Source organism: Pteronotus mesoamericanus, unplaced genomic scaffold (genome assembly GCF_021234165.1).
Source record: "Pteronotus mesoamericanus isolate MK-2021 breed Mesoamerican mustached bat unplaced genomic scaffold, CSHL_Meso_final contig_263, whole genome shotgun sequence".
NCBI classification, from domain to species: domain Eukaryota; kingdom Metazoa; phylum Chordata; class Mammalia; order Chiroptera; family Mormoopidae; genus Pteronotus; species Pteronotus mesoamericanus.
Genome location: NW_026555112.1, coordinates 974,919 through 991,725, shown reverse-complemented (window position 1 = coordinate 991,725; position 16,807 = coordinate 974,919). Strand labels below are relative to the sequence as shown.

At 48.2% G+C, this 16,807-nt stretch overlaps 1 protein-coding gene across 1 annotated transcript; it reads right to left on the bottom strand.

The window, feature by feature from the left end:
• Window positions 1–2,435: 2,435 nt before the first annotated feature.
• On the bottom strand, window positions 2,436–15,831 carry EIF3D (eukaryotic translation initiation factor 3 subunit D). Its single transcript, XM_054574522.1, has 15 exons — window positions 15,728–15,831; window positions 13,342–13,474; window positions 13,013–13,058; window positions 11,991–12,127; window positions 11,304–11,389; window positions 10,725–10,797; window positions 9,672–9,784; window positions 8,759–8,891; window positions 8,144–8,291; window positions 7,365–7,495; window positions 6,571–6,656; window positions 6,339–6,468; window positions 3,531–3,673; window positions 3,053–3,336; window positions 2,436–2,580 (listed from the first exon to the last, which is right to left on the bottom strand). The coding sequence occupies exons 2-15, from the start codon at window positions 13,462–13,464 to the stop codon at window positions 2,567–2,569; spliced, it is 1,647 nt and encodes a 548-aa protein (XP_054430497.1). The 5' UTR covers window positions 13,465–13,474; window positions 15,728–15,831; the 3' UTR covers window positions 2,436–2,566.
• Window positions 15,832–16,807: the final 976 nt, after the last annotated feature.

Below are 16,807 nucleotides of genomic sequence, written 5' to 3'. Positions count from 1 at the left end.
ATTGATTCGATGATTCAGTCTATTGTTTATTAAGAAAACATTCATGACTGACTTGATCTTCCACCAACTGTGAGGTAGTTGGTGATTCTGTTTCCAACATTTTGTAGCTGTTGGCCAAAACCTCCATAGGTTTAGGGGTGATTTGCTTAAGATCACAACAAAGTGGAGCTTGGAAAGCCTGGAATTGATTTTTTTTTTTTTTTTACATTATTATGAGCTCATTGCAGTGTTTTTTAAATCACTCAAAAATCATGCTGTTTGTAAACAAAGTGGTCTATGATAGGCCAGTGTAAAGACACTTAAACCCGCTGCTACCACACAGCAACAGTGTGGCTGAAGTGGAGGCAGGCAGGACGGTGCTCAACTACCATTCAAGTGAACTGGACCATCGTAGCTGGCTTCCCAGAGGTGGAATGTGGATCCTGCATGAGACTGTGTACTTGAAAACATAACCAAATAGGGAATCATCAAAAGGATTTATGAGAAATACAGCAAACCTCGTGCACACACTGAACCAGACTAAAATGGAGGAGCAATTTATAGAAGGAAAGAGGAAGTTAAAGGTGGGGGAACAGTTACCACAGAAGAGCTCTTCCAGTATATGGTGTGAGAAGTCCTTCTGTAAACCCCAGCTCCTCCCACAGACCCTGACCGATCCTGTTAAAGTGTCGTAATTTTTATCAAGATTTACATGGGCAGAACACACTGCATTTGTGAGGGAAGTATAGGAACCTTCCGGAGGCATTAAGTGGTGCAGTGAAATGGAGCTGAGGGTTCTCATGGAAAGGCAGCCAAGCCTAGTATGGAAAGAACTTGATAGTCTCCTAGCTTTGCATGGCTGGAGCTTGTTTTCACTAAAAATAGTAGCTGGTCCTGTCTGGTATGGCTCAGTGTGTTGGGCAGCCTCATGTAAACTCAAAGGTCATGGGTTCGATTTCTGGTCAGGGCACATGTGTGGGTTGTGGGCCAGGTCCCTCGTTGCAGTGTGCTATGGGCAACTGATTGATGCTTCTCTCACACATTGTTTCTCTTGCTCTCTTTAAAAATAAAATCGTAAAAAAAATTAGTAGCTAAGCCCTGGCTGGGTAGCTTGGTTGGTTAGAGTGTCATCCTGATACGCCAAGGTTGTGGGTTTGACCCCAGGGTAGGGTGCATACAAGCAACCAATGGAATGCATAAATAAGTGGAGGAACAAACCAATGTTTCTCTCTGAAAAATCAATAAAAAAAGTAGCTGAAACCTCTCTAGCCTTGATCTCTCAGACCAGAGACTACTAAGTACCACTCACCTATAATTTTCATAGCCTGTCACCATCAGAGAAAAGCTCCATTAGAGCAGAAATTATCTTACTATGATGACTTCAGTGCTTTTTCCAGTATCTGAGCATTTTTTGTATTGTAATAGTATGTCTTTTATTTATTTACTTTTAGAGAGAGGAAGGGAGAAAAGGAGAAAAACATTGATTAGTTGCCTCTCGCATGTCCCCCACAGGGGACCTGGCCCACAACCCAGGGATGTGCCCTGACTGGGAATCGAACCAACCTTTTGGTTCACAGGCTGACGCTCAATCCAGTGAGCCATACCTGCTAGGGATAATCTGTAGTTTTAAACACTCTACGTACATGAAAACTCCTTAGTAAACACGTTTTATGCTCTACCTTCCCAGTAACTCAATTTTGTTTGGTTTCTGAGGCACAATTATTTTGATTAAAATAATAACTTTAGAAATGTTACTCAAAAGCCGAGCCTGTTTCCTTATCTGTATGTTCTGTGTCATTTTAAGTTCTGTGTCAGGCTCAGATATTTCTAGAAAGATTCGTGCAATACCTGGAAAGGCAATTACTTTAGTAACTAGTGTGAAGAACAAAACACTATTCTCTTAATAAAGAAACAGTGCTCTTAATAAAAATAAGTTTACATATCCGAAACACCTGTCGCTCTGACTGATCATGCCCTGCGTTGAAGGTGCCGGCTGGAGACTGTCACCAGCCCAAGCCGAGCCCGAGAGCACTTTACGGACCACTGTGATTGCCGCCCAGAGGATGTGTCAGGATCTTCGGAGGCCGTCTCCATGAGCAGCAAGCCCGCCTCGACCTCCAAAGACTGCCCTGCTTCGCCTTTTCCTACGACTTCTGTCTCAAAGGGCAGCAATGGGGTCTGGCACACAATGAGCAGGCACTCCTGCTTGTGGAAATGGGACTTCTTATGGGGACATCACAATTGATACCTCTCCAGGGAAGGGTACTTTCACGGGGCTCCAAGAACAGGAGAACCTAGGGTACTCACCTTCTAACAGGACAGTAAAACTAAAAATGCTCAAGAACAAACAGAACCCAGAGAACGCCAGACAGAAACTTCTCTCCCTCTCCCAAGGGCTCCTTAGAGAAGGAAGGGGGGCTGTCAATCATAATGTAGGCATGTGATGAGAGTAAGAGACTAAAGTGACATACTTTATTCCATCATTCAAACTCCAGAGAGCAAGTATGAGACAAACTTTCCACCAGGCCCCAAAGGCCCTCCTGGGCTTGGCAGGTTTACACACGCCAGCTCCACATCACCATCTGGCTTAAGTTTCTTCCTCTGAAAGATACAAAGTTTTTCATGAGCCCTGTCAGACTGGTAAATTGCTTCTGATTTCAACACTTCCACTTAGAAGTCAGGTATTTCAGATCCTCACAGGGCTAAAAGACACTTCCGTCAGTCTCCAGCTGGTGAAGCCAGCCGGGGAGCTTTCAGCTCGTGTAACTAAGCTGCAGCGCCTTTTCTCCCTCAGCCCCCTGTGAACATCAGGGACTTGCATCGCTTTTCCCAGGTGCTCCTTCCTCACCCCAGCCTCTAACAGGCCACCCTCCTCCCCACCCACTTCGTGTGGCCCGAAGGCTCTTAAAGCAGCAGCTCCTGGAGCCAGAGTGAATGCCACTCCAAATTCAGCCCAGCCTCTGGGAACTCCCTAAAAGTTTTACGTCTGCCTTCAGGAACACCGTGGCCACAGAGCTCGGTCTCTAGCTAGCCCACGGCTCACTCAAGACTTCACAGAGAGACTCGCACAAACCTTCCTCCTCTTCCTCCTCCTCTTCCTCATCCTCATCGTCCTCGTCGGAGCTAAAGGTGCCGTCAGGCAGGCTATAGACGCGGATGACCTGCTTGTTGGGGTCCTTGAGGATGAGGTACTTGCCCTCCTCCAGCTTCATGCAGATGTCGATGACGCAGCGCAGGATGCCCCAGGCGTTCTCTATGCTCAGATTGATCTGGCTGGCAAACTCGTTGGGTTTGAACTGCTGGGTGCCCAGGATGACATGGCGCGAGGAGTCTTTCACGTGGTACCGGGACACATAACTAGTGGGGGAACGGGGTGTGAGAGGTTGGGGCAGGCTGGCCTAGAGACCTCTGGGGGCAGAGAGCCATTAAATGGGGATGCCTGGCCTGATGCTTTTCCCAAGGGAAAGAGAAAGGCAAGCCCTCATCTCCCTGCCCCAAGACACCTCCTTCCAGAAGATGATCAGGTCACAACTCCTGGACAAGACTCTTACCCAAGCTTGAGGTACTCGGATCCAGCCAGCAAAGCACAGCAGGTCCACCGGGCCAGCTTATAGCTGTTGTTCTTCAGCTCAGTGGCAATGACGGCCCCTCGCTGAGAGTCCAGCTTCTGGCGCCAGTCAACGCCATTACAGTGCTGCAGGAGGAAGTCCCAGTTACGGGAGCGAAGGTGGGCTCCGGCACCTCCTCTGGCAGAGAAAGAGCTCCCTACTGGGCTTGGCCAGCAAGTGGGTGAGGCCACAGGGAAATCAAGAGGTGCAACTGTCATCATTTAAGAGGCAAAGACATGGTCACTTCCTTGCACAGCCTGCCACAGCAGATGCTCAACAAATCACAGTTCCTCTCTTCCTAAGAGTTCATCAGACAGAGACACACATGCACATAGGTTAAAAACAAGCACCACATAAATGGCAAGAGGCAAGTGCTGACTACATGTTGTGCGGTGAGGGGTTCAGAGAGGAAGAGCTCTGGCCAGCCAGGTGAGGAACACTGGCAGAGGCGGACGGTGGAGGCCCGCAGGGGTCAGGGGGTCTGAGCCTGGCGTTGGATACACACACACACATAGGCGCACAAAGCGGAGAGGCCCCTGAGATCATCTCCTCCAACCAACTCTGTCACAGGCGTGGGAACTTAAGAGTGAAGCAACTAGTTCTGAACATCACGTGACAGGGATTCCCAAACTTACTTGGTTCACGGCAACCCTAGACCAAAAGAAATACTGAAGAGTTCCTCTTATGAAGGAGTCAATTCCAAACCTCTTAGGAGTAGTGTTCTGACAGATTTCTCTGTGTCCCCCTCAAAAATTAAAAATACCCTGCAGTATCCTTGTGAGTTTACTGTGGCATCTGAAATCTTTCCACAAATCTGTGCTACATGATGTAAGCAGTGTTTGGCAGAGAAACGCAATGGGGGTGGGGGAGGAGGGACTTAGGAGACAAATGCCAAATAACAGGCATACTGAATAGGGTCCCAAACTACAGTGATGTCGGTGAGTGCCAGACCTGAGTGAGAAGACAGACCGCACCTGACAGCAGACAGAGGAGCACAGACATGTTCAAGGCTCTGAGCCTAAGTAGGCAGGAGAAAAAGCTGATGTCAGCTAAGCTGGAGGTAACGACAGATATCAGGACACTGGAAGGGCAAGGTATTTTAGTAGAAAAACAATGAAATGCCAAGTCAGAGTAGATTTGAAAGTTGGGGCTTGGGGTAGGCAGAATTCTAAGATGACCCCAATGATCCTTGGTCTTGAAGAATCTCCTCCCCTGAATATCTTGTGACTATGATGAATTATCACTCCCACTCTTATGCTACTTAGTATGTCAAAAAGATCTTCAGATGTAATTAAGGTCCCTCAGGATGGGTCCCCCGTGAGTCTCGTAAATCTGGGTGTAGAGATCAGGGACAGAAGTCAAATTCAAAGCAGGGAACAATTTGATGTGCTGTGGCTGCTCTGAGGATGGAGGGGACCACATGGCAAGGAACATGAGTGGCTACTGAGAACTGAAAGGCCCCAGCTGACAGGTGGGAAGAGAATGAGGAACCGCAGCCCGGTAACCGCAAGGTACTAGATTATGCCAACTAGGAAGAGCTTGGAAGTGGATTTTCTTCTAGAACTTCTAAATGAGAATTCGGTTCTGCTGACACTGTTGATTTTGTCTTTCTGATATTCTGAACTGAGAATCAAACCACATGGTGTTAAACTTCTGGCCCATGACACTGTGACCTAAATGGATGTTGTTTTAAGCCTCCAAGTTCCTGTTACTTTGTTATGGAGCAAAATAAGACTCATACAAGGCTGTATAAAGAAGTGTGGCAAAAAAAGCTGTATAGGCAACTGACCCTAAGAGAAGGGTCCCCCATAGATCATAAAGGAGGGGAACCAGCAAAGGAAGCTGAGACCAGAGCAGCTTCCAGACCAGAACAGCGCACGCAGCGATGCCGGGAAGGGCCACACAGGCACAACACTGCCAAGTGCCACAGGGAGGTCAGGCTGGGAGATCTAAGAAAAGGCCGCCGGCCCAGAGCTCAAGTCACAGCCAACCTCTCAGTGGCGGCTGGGGACTGAGGAACACTGGCAGGTGAAAATCAGCAGTATTTATTGCTAACCCTTTGGCTCTAATGAAGACGGAGCGCAATGGCCCTCTGGCCTGCATGCCACCAGCCACTCCGTCACCACAGGCCTGGCCTGGAGCTGTCCTCCTCACTGGGGACTCTTTATTCTGCACAGCAGAGCCCAGGAGCACTGTCATGCAATTCAAATTCAGGCACAGAAGCCCGGGCAGCTTCGGAAAGGATACCAGCCCAAGATTCATGGCACACCGGCAGGAGAGGGAAGGGGAGGAAAATGAAGCAAGAAAGTTCCACTTGAGGTGTCTCGTGAAGAGCCAAATAGGAACTGATGTTACGTAGAACGTGAGTCCAGCAAGTGGGGCTCTAAACAGAATCAGATGATAGAGAAGGAAGTGGTGACTGTGTGGAAGAAAAGGTCAAGAAAGAGCCGCCAGGCTTATAGGAAATCTGCCAACCCGGATCAGGAGAGATCAAAATCAGAAGCACAGAGAGGGCAGAAACCAAACGGAGGTCAGAGTGGAACAGAGAGCAAAGAAAGCGTGGGAAGAAGGCAGTTATCCTTACACATATACAACCTCTTTCTCAACGGGGAATTGCATGGAGGGAAAACTCAGAAGACAACCACCTTAGGAGCTAACAACGCGAGGGGGAAACTTGCACCGCTGGCCTGTGACAACACGCCCGCAGGAAACAGAGGCAGAGCCCAGGAGGGTGACAGAGGCGCGCCTCACCCTGGAGTCCCACTCGTTGAGGGTCTTGATGTTGATAAAGGACACTTCCCCATTGGCTCCGGTCATGACACCATCATGCTCACAACGGACAATCAGGTCAATGTCGTCTCCAAGCTTCCACCTGCGATACCTGCAATGAAGGAGGCACTTAGTGGGTTACCGGAGACCCCGAATTTCAGGTATTTCACCCTACACAGGGCCAGGCCTGGGCACGCCCCAGCAGGTGACATACCGGTACGCAACAGAGGCGATTTCATTCTTATCCATATCGTCCTCCACAAATGGGTTTGGGTTGGGGAAGTTGTATCTTTCTTTCCCCTGTAAGGATGACAAAGGTGTTACTAGACAGAGCTGACGTGTCGCCAAACCAATCAGTCAGACCCCGCAACTTGGCTAACTCACTGCCTAGGCTGGGTCCCTGGGGCGCTTGAGGGGGCTCTGGGCTCGCGGTGGGTTATCTGCCTGTTTTCCCCTTCGGTGCACAAGCGCTCCATGAATGGCAACAGACTAAACAGCTGGCGTTCACCGACTGCTTCACGTGTCAACTGTGTGCTCCCTGTACCGCTCGTTTAATCAGTAACCACGCCCCTCCCATTTTGTTTTCCTCTGAGCACACGCTGCATATGTAGTTAGGGTTTATTGATTCTCCCTCTCCCCTCCATTGTAACAAAGCCTCCTAGGCTCAGGAACTGTGCACCTAAATAGTGTATCTGTACACAACAGTACAGCTGTCGAATACTCGAAGGAATCTTCACAATGTGCTTCTGGGGGGCAGGTGATGTTAGTGTTCTAATTTTACAGGGAAGAAACATGCCCAGCACCACACAGCTATGAAGTAGTGGGTCCAGGGTCCCAAGCCAAGCAGTGTGACCTTAGAGCCCAAGCTCAAAACTCCTCGGCAAAAGGTAGGGATCCCATCTGTCCTGCTCAATCCCACAGGCCCAGAGCCCAGTCCAGAGCAGATGCTCAATCAAAGCAGCTGCAGCTGACAAAGGAAGCGCACGCCCTGATGCTGCCCTTCCTCACCATCCTCAGGCACTGCTGGGAGAAGTTGTGGTTGATGTACGTTGCTTCCATGGCCAGGTTGCGGGGTGAGTTGAAGGAATTACCTTCATCTTGAGGGGGCTCGTTGGCTGTCTCACTCACTGTCAGGAGGTCTGCAAAAGTGGCAGCATGGTCACCCATCCACAAAACAAAGAATCGCTGACGGCAACAAAGCACCATGGGGAGACATGGCAACGCAACAACACAGGCCCTTCCTCCCAAGAACTGCCAACTATTAACATGGGCCTCCCGAGGCGGAGCATGTAGGGGATAGGAGGGGAGCGCTGCTGGGTAACTTCGGACACCCTCTGATGTTAAATTCACTCACGGCGTAAGAAAGCTGTCCTTTTCAATCGTTTTGGGTCCCTCAAGAGAGTGTTTGATTTTATTAGCTTTCAAACAAAGACAAGGCCTGAGGCATGGAGTGTAATTACATTGTTTTATGTCACTGCTATCATGGTTGAGTGACCTGGTTTTCAGCCACGGCATGTACGTATATACTTATGAATGGTATAAAATATAGGGATATACTTTTTTCCTTTATAAATGAGTAATGGTTGGAAACACAGTTTTGGGGCACCATGAGGACTTAGAAAGCTGACGCCCCAAGGAGGGACTATAGCCACAGCCCCTTCTCCACGTCTCTGAAGAGGCTGGGAGGGTCTGGCTTGGCCCTCGATGCCTGCGGGGAGACAGGCCACCCGCTGTTCGTTTTCTAGTACCAGCTAGCACCTCTGAACTGATGAAAACAGGCTTCTTACCAAAGTCAGAGTTATCCCTCTTGTCAAAGAAGAGCTTGGACCCGACTCTCTGGACAACAATGTCCCAGGAATACACGGAGCGGGTGCAGCTCATCAGTGTGGCCAGAATGGCGTCGGTGGCAAACACATTCCCCTGGGTTTTTGCCAGCTGCACGGAGGACAGGAGAGAGATGTGAGGATACCCCTGGCTCTAACTGCCTGCCCATTCACCCCAGGGGAGAGAACTCCTCAGTAAGGAGCTTCCATAGCCATGTGCACATGACACGCGAGCGCATCTCCAGCTGTCCAAGGCTGCAGCCAGCCACCCCACGGGCTTCTGCTGGCTGTCCCCATCGCGGTCCACTGGTACCTGCTGCTCGCTGAGCACTTGCCCTGTTCCAGGAAGCACTTCCCAACGCTTTCTTCCATCCTCACCCCAGTGGCCTGGGGTAAGTGCATCGACCCTGCGTAATACGTAAGGCAGGCCCAGGTAACACCAGCATTCCCGGTCCAGCCAGCAGAGTGCCTGAATTTTCATCTCATCCTAAGTCCGATTCAGAGGACTCTTATCTAAGGGGTTTCCAAGGTCCAACCCCCCAGGTCCTACAGCGGGCCAACAGTAGAGGGGGTGCACACCTTTCGGATGACAGGGTCGTCTGTGGTAGTGACGGTGTGAAAGATGCGCTTGATGCTCCGCAGGGGCTTCTCGCTCCGCGTGGTGATGCGGTCGAAGGCTTTATCGTAGTATTCGAGGGCCCCGCAACACTCGCTGTGAGGAGAGCAGGGGAGACATGCCAAGCAAGGGGGAAGAAGATCACCCACTTTTTCTCTTACGTCTTGGACTCTGGAGCCTTATCCAGAAGTCTGATACGTGAGAGATAAAAAGGCTCTCTGAGCAGGAGATGAACTGTCAGGGCTCACGCGGGCCCCTGTTCCCCGAGCTCCAGCGTGGCTCCGCAGAACATGTGAACACAACCGCCTCGGCTCAGCCTCCCCGCTTGGAGGCGGGGCGAGGAGGACAGGCATCCCGGTGGGCTGACCCCCGGGGGCGCTCCAGCTGCCAGCACTAGGTACTCCCACTCCTTGCCCCCCGAGATCAGGAGCTCTGTGAGACGTCAGGAAAAGCTCTGCTTCTCCTCGGGAACTGCCGTCTTTCCCCTTCTGCCAAAATAGCTATATAACTTAATTTTATTTCTCTTTTGCTCAAGATTCCAGGAAGCTGAAAGAAATCTGGACTTTAGTATCAGCAAATTTCTTTCTGTCTTTGTTCCTGTTCTCCTTCTGCCAAAAAGAGCTATGTAACTTAATTTTTTATTTTGCTCACGGTGCCAGGAACGCCAGAGACCTTAAGTTTAGTGTAAGTAAAGTTCTTTCTGCCCATCCTCCTTCCCTGGCATTGTTTTTACACTTGTCTGTTAATCTTATGCAATATCTTTTGAGTAAGTGGCTTAAATCCTTTTGGGAAACACTAGGGCTTAGGAAAACATTCACTACCAGCTGGTCCACCCTGATGAGAGCACGGTGGAAGGCAGTCAAAGGTGCCACTTACATGTCCTGTGGTTCCGAGACTTCCAGGTAGCGCATCTTCATTAACTGAGGAAAGTCCATTTCTTCTTTCACCTCCCAGTCACTACGGACTTCAACCGAAGAGTCTCTGGGTTTCTGTAGTGGGAAACCATCGGAGGGAAGAATGTCACAGCCAGTGCAAAACATAAGCAAAAGGCAGGTCAATAGTACGAAGAGCTGTTATTTGATTAATGTCTGGAACATTCATTATGGGCTGGCTGTTTTATAACACAGAATCCCGACTCTCAGAAGCTTATAATCTAGAGGAGGACTGAACGGATCGAAAGGTCAAAAACAAATTCCTTAACTGGGAATTCCACCCACAGGTAAGGGCGACACCCAAGGGACATCAGCCTCTTGTATTTCTGTATTTTACAAAGGACCCGTAGCAGCCCCCTAAGATTTCTCTCAGGGCACCAACTATCTTTGACACAGGAAGCATTACACCCAGCAAAATATAACTTCTGCAACTGTATCTTTACTCTTGCTCATATGCCTTCTATTCTCACAAGGTCCACACAAGCACCTGTACAGGAATGTTCACAGCAGCATTATTTATAGTAGCAAAAAATGAAAACAACCCAGATGTGCATCAACTGGTGAATGGATAAACAAAATACGGTCCATCCATAGAGTGGAAGTCAGCAACACAAAAAACAAACAAACAAACAAACAAACAAAAAAGGCTGATATATGCTGCAACATAGATGAACCTTAAAGGTCACATATCGCATGATTTCATTTACATGAATGGACAGAACAGGCACATCCGAGACAGAGAACAGATTATTGGTGGCCTAGGGCTGGGGGAGAACAGCAGCTGACTGCTAACAGGCACAGGGTTTCTCTTTAGAGTGATGAAAACATGCTAAAATGGACTGTACTAATGACAGTACAATTCTGTGAATATCCTAAAAACCACTGAATCTCACACTTTAAATGGGTGAACTGTATAATATATGAATTATATCTCAAAGTTGTTACAAAACCCAACAAACGGAATCAAACGCCTAGCCAGAGTTCTCATACACGCTACCTGTGATTTTTGGTCCCATTTCTGCCTCACTCCAAATTGTTTCTGAAATTTTTTCTGCAGTCGAATGCGTTCTCTGCAAGACAAAAGATGTGCTTTCAGTGAAGATTTTTAAGACAAATGAGGTTTCACTGAAAAGGAACAGAAGAGGCACACTGGCCTCAAATACTGACCAGCTCTATTTCACTCCAACTACAGAGCCTGTCCACTGGCAGCCCCAACCTGGGCCGCTGCACCGTGCAGCTCCAGGAGGCTCACCGGCCAAGGGCGAGCGCGGGCCCCTGGGGTTGAGCCCCGGCAGAACCGAGCCTAGGTCGGCCACGGGGTCTCTTTGTATTTGTCTGTGTTCCCTTCAGTGTGTATGTCCATTGCAAGCAGTTTCTCGCGCACGCTATTTGCCTTGAACTGAAACGTCCCCAGAGAATGATGTCAGGGTTAAACAGTGGCTTATCTGGCTCTAGAAAGGTGTTTTTGTTTTTTGCAATTCTGGGGAAGACAACTATTCTCCTGCTCTGGCCTAACGATTTCAGAGTGTGGGTAGCCCTGGAAGATTACCTTGTTCTGGCGGGATGGGAACCTCACCTCTCTTTCTGCTTGGCACTCTTAGGCAGGGTCTGCAGGTTGAACTGCAACATGTTCCGTCGATCTTTGTCTCTGCGGAGATTCCGCTGGGAATTAGAAAAAAAAAATAATCCATGTTAAAACCTTGGAGATCTGGCTTATAGTAGGCAGTGCTCAGGGGGAGGTCATTAGTGTAGGTTCAGAATGCAAAACCCAGTTGCGTATTTTACTCTACATAATCGATAGTCTGGGGATTTAACTGAGTGTGCATCTGGAATTAGCTTAGACTTACATTCCCATACAAATTTTACTGAAGTAGTTTATTGGCTCTTATTAGAGTCCTGGGTTTGCTTCTTTATGTAATGAGACGTGGTTCAACTAGACCATCTGCTTAATAAAGCTTGCAACCTAGCAATTAAGTCAGGCAATAGGCACAGGTGAACCCATTTATCCAAAACAAATATCCTTAGCACAGGGGTACGATGCCCTACCTACTGGTCGACAGATATCTAATGATCTGCATGAATCCCTGGACCTAGTCAAGTTTACTTCAGGGGAATGTGTCACTGAACGGCTACTTGGGGTTCACCGGAACGCCTAGAACATGCTTTCCTCCATCAGCACTCGCAGGGTGGCATTTCTGGCAGCAGGTGACAGCCCTGAAATGTAACCGCTCTGAGATGGCCCGACTGCTGGCTCTTGGCCTACCTGTGCAAATCGCATCCGATTCCGCTGGTACGCCGTCTTCTGTGTGCGCGCTGTATCCACCAGCTGGAAACTAGTTTCATCTTCCTCGTGGAAATAAGCATACTGACTTCCACCACCAAATTGAGAGGAGTACTTATCTGGAGGCAAAGAGGACAGTGTGTAAGAGGCACTACCCATAGGCTTTACTAATACACATTAGCTTAAAGCCTTGCAATCTAAGTGTGGTCTTGGGGCCCTGAGCATTGGCTGGGAGCATCTTAGACATGCAGACCCAGCCTCACCCCAGACTCACTGAATCAAACCCAGCATGTAAAAAAAGATCCCCAGGCGATTCACTGCACATTCAAGTTTGCAAAGCTGTGGTCTAAAGGACTTAGTTCTAAGTCCAGACTGAATCTGAGGAAGTCAAATAAGTCCGTTCTACTTTCTACCTTATTCTGTAGGAATATGAATATGAGTTAAAATTTACTCTTGCTGGAGAGGTAAATATGGGGCTTCCACACCATCACTACCATTGCCTGGTGTCCAAGGCAGACTTGTCTAACGGGTTCTAAGTTACTTTTCTTGCTGACCTCAGACTCAGATAATCTTAACTTACTATCCCAGACAGCCACTTCCAACTATTTCCAAGGAAAAAAAAACCCAATTTACTGTATCAGAATCTTAAAACCAGGAATTTAAAACTGGTCCGTTGCTTGGCTTCACAGGTTCAATAAATCCTAAGCAGTGAAATGCAAAATGGAAGTATGTTCAAAAGATCTGTAAAAGGGTTCATGGCTCCTCAAAAGTGGGGGGGAAAAGCCCCGCTATAATAGCCCAAACTTCTTTCATGAACAGCCTAACTTTGGGGGGGGCTGTTAAAAAAAAGGGGGTAGTGTCTACAGTCTACTATCTGCTTCTACAAACTATAAATTACTATCAGCACTTTGTCCCCATTCTAGAACATGTTCAGGTGAAGGTTACCAGAAAAAGTAACAGTTCTTCCCAGGCCCTGATTGGGCAGTCAGCCAGAGAACACTTACTTGTGTACCTCTTATCTTGGTAGGTGGTACCCGTCCAGTCTGCAACCTGGTATGAGCAATAAGAGAAGACAAAGCACACAGGTCAAGTGGGCCATTTTCTGTTGACCCAGAAACCCCCAAAAGTGAGGACACTGTGTGGGAAAGTAGCAGAAGGACTGGCTCACAATGCCTTTGTAAGTACCCAGCTCCCCTATGACTACTGGAAGTATCCAGAGGTTATAGCCTTTCTCAGCTGGTGTCCCTATAAGGAACACAGGAGTTACACTTTTGAGAGAATAAAATTAAAATGAGAGAAGCCACAGCTTGAACCCCCGCTGACAGGCAAGTACCTTTCCCAGCCGATCTCCTTTGCTGAATGGCTGGTAGGGCATGTCCCGAAACTGCTCAGGGACCGCACAGGGGCCCCAGCCTGAAGGGTTATCTTGGATCACGGGTGTCATGAACTTGGCCATCTTCTAAAACCTTAAATATACAAATTATGTAAGTGGCTGCATGAATAAAGGCCTCGAGATTAAAAACAAAAGGCCTATTTGAGGTTAAGCTAAAACAAATGATTAAATTAAAAAGCAGTGCACAAAACAGAACCCTCAACCCTTAGCCAGTCCTTCGTTTTCTTGTAAGATTGTGAACACTTGTAACTCAGAAGTCTGCTAACGAAACTAATTTACCGTATTTCTTTTTTTCCACTGTAATATCTTTGAAATGAGTTTGCACCTCATGCCTGATGGGGTATTGTATCTTAACTGGCAATTTTTCTTAGTGTTAATATGAAATAATGGTGTTACATAAAATAATATTGCTTCTTAAATTTGGTGGTGTCTCACAGATTTGATAAAATGTAGTAAAATTTTTTCTGAGTGTAATAACCATGCCTGGGTTCTTAGAAACACCATCGCCAAGGCATAAAACATTTAGCTTCCCTAAGCCTATTTCTTCGGCTGTAAAAATGAGTAAGTTTCTTGTTTTATTAGTTAACACACATGAAAATTCTTTCATTTTAAAATGCTACACAAGTTACCATTCAGACTCACAAAAATACATTTACAGAGTGCTGAGAAAAATAAGAGTCTGTTAAGTATATCCTGAAACTCAGCTTTCCTTTCTTGTACTTCCAATTGTCTGTTGCCAATGCAAATCCTTATTCAAGTGGACACAGAACCAAACAACAGGCCTATGGAAGGCCGAGGAGGTCACCAGAAACCTTCAGCCATAGAAGTGGCCATACATCAGATGCTCATGCATATTTGAGTACCAAATATTATTTTTAGTGCTAACTATGCATATTTATTAAATCCCCCCAACAATCTGAGCTAGGGGCCAGTATTATCCCCACTTTTCAGATAAGAAAATTGAGGTACAGAGGAGTTAAGAAATTGCCTAAAGTAACAAATGCTAGTTGATGAAAAATTTGAGCCCAGGCAGTCTGGTTCAAGTCCACACCCTGCCTAATGCTGTAGCTCCTCTAGGGAGAGAAAACCAGCGCCTCCCCACAGATGCTTGACAGTTCCTTCCTATGAACACCCCACGCACTTGTTCATGACAATCCTCTGGGAATGCTCAGATGGTGATTTCCCAGACAAAACACATTACACAAATATTTCTGGAGGCTGGAGAGCAATCAAAGAGCACCGGATCCTGAACTTAGTAAACTCCCCTCCTTGTCCATGATGGACAAAGGCTTCAGGGAACTGGGGGACAGCAACAGAGAACGAACCTGGGAGTTCCACCTGCCACCTCTGAGCTTAAGCTACAGTACAAAAAGAAGACTGAGGGCATGGCAACCGCCGAACAATTCGCGTTGAATGTGTATCAAGATCCTACTGAATGTCAAGCACCAGATAGACACTTAACACCACTGACTCCTCCAGAGATAAAATTTTGCAGCTCAGCTAAATCAAGGAGTTGATCTACCCCTCATCTCAAAATAGATTTGATTTCCAAGGTTGTCTGCCATTAAGTTCAGCACACTTCCCATTATGTTCTAGCTGGACAGCAGCGTGAAAAGACCTGGGGGTTTCAGATCGTATTGAAATAACACACTAATGATATCTCAAAAACACGTTTTTAAAAATCGACTCGCCCTGCCAAATAAAGCTCAAGGGGGAAATAGGCCCAGGGCTTGACAGGCGTTCTTGCAGCAGAATGGAACCAGTCTAAGAGAAACTGAGCCCGTCACTTACAACGGTGTGACAGCTGTTCTGGCTTCGGGGGCAGGTCGGGGAGGCACCAAAAGAGCAGTCAGAAGGGCTTTGTTGCTGGGGTGGGGGATGTTTTTACATCAGAGATCGAATCTACTCCATTCTAGTCTTTCGCTTCACATGAAAGGGAAGGACACCTTCAGACTGGGAACTCCGCAGAGTAGGGCCGACCACCACTCAGCTCGGTACTCCCAATTCCTCACTCGCAGAAACTCAAACTTTGGCCACTTAAAAACGACTATGAAACCCAGCTGGATTAAGTGACATTGTTAAGTTCGTTCAGCCCCTGGCCACTTAGCGGAGTCTAGGGCCAGAGACCTCACCCACAAGGCCGTGCCACGCACCCAGCAGTATGCTGGACCTAGGGGCGGGAAGGCGGTTTCCAGCCACTTCCAGCGGAGGGACAGCGGCGGCAAGAGGGGACGTCCGGGGGTCTCTTCCGGGAGGCCTCTGAATGCCGGGCCCCGCCCAAGCCAGCTCCGGAGGACCCCGGAACCCTACGGAACACGCCGCTCACCTGCAACGGCCTCAGCTGGCCCGGATGGAGAAAGATAGCCCGGGCCAGATAGCTCGCTACCCGCTGCACACCGAGGAATCGGGAAAGGAGGGAGGCTGCGCGCGCACCAACCGGCGCCGTAAATCCGACCGGCGCTGTCGTAAAGCGCTATCCCTCTTCCTTTGAGTTCGGGCGGAACGCGAGTCGTAAAGCGAAGGCACGCAGGAATTTGTCTCAGCTCTTTGGGCGGTGGCCTCATTAGTCTTCTAGGAACCCGTTCGCAAGAAGGGTGTTTACAGTTACGTCATGGGGCATTCGGCAAGCCCCGAGACGGCGTTCAGGTTTATTGAAACGTGGCGGCCGGCAGTCTTAAGTTGGAGGCGGGAGCGGCTGACGGCCCCTCTGTGTCCCACAATGCTTCGCGGAACGCTTCGGCCTCTGTATCCCACAATGACCCGAGGCGCCTGCCTTCTCTGACCAATTAAGTGGTTTGATTCTCACACGTGGGGGGAAGTCGAACGTCTTAGGCAGGTTTTATTTTAATTTCACCCCCCCGCCCCGCCTCCTTCTTTTACAGTTTCGGATACTAGGGTACGAATAGACCTGTTCAGCCTGATAATTTAGGGGGTAACTGCCAGGGGTCAAGCCATACTTCCATAGTTCTCAAACTTTATTTTACGTCAAGTAAGTCTGCAGCCCTAATTTGAAATACGCAGATTCCAGGGCTCACGTCCGTAGGTGGTTATTCAAGTATGTCTAAGTTGGAGCCCAGGAATCTGCCTTTTAAATTAGAAACTGATTCTGAAGTGGCAACTCGGGAACCACTTCCCTACCGCGGGCAACAGCGCTGACCATTCTGCAGCTCCCAGCCTTCGGAGTTTGTTTTGGAACCTTATTGGGGAACTTCAAAACATTGAAAGTGAATCTGAGGGCGCGATTTTATTCAAACCTCAGATTCACTTCTGCTCGGTCTCCTGGGTTTTCCTTATCAATCTCCCAACCTGTCTCCTTTGTTGGAAAATACATCAGCTATTAGAACTGATGCCTACTCTTGACTGCCACTTTCTAGCTGGGCTTCAGTTATCTGTAAATTGTAGATAC

What these genes read in the sequence shown, in the direction of transcription:
- EIF3D (XM_054574522.1), bottom strand. Translation starts at nt 13,464, where the DNA reads ATGGCCAAGTTCATGACACCCGTGATCCAAGATAACCCTTCAGGCTGG. An exon ending in AAGGAGATCGGCTGGGAAAG is followed by an intron (nt 13,059 to 13,341) that starts GTACTTGCCTGT and finishes TGCTCATACCAG; the next exon opens with GTTGCAGACTGGACGGGTAC. An exon ending in ACGACCCTGTCATCCGAAAG is followed by an intron (nt 8,292 to 8,758) that starts GTGTGCACCCCC and finishes TCCTCCGTGCAG; the next exon opens with CTGGCAAAAACCCAGGGGAA.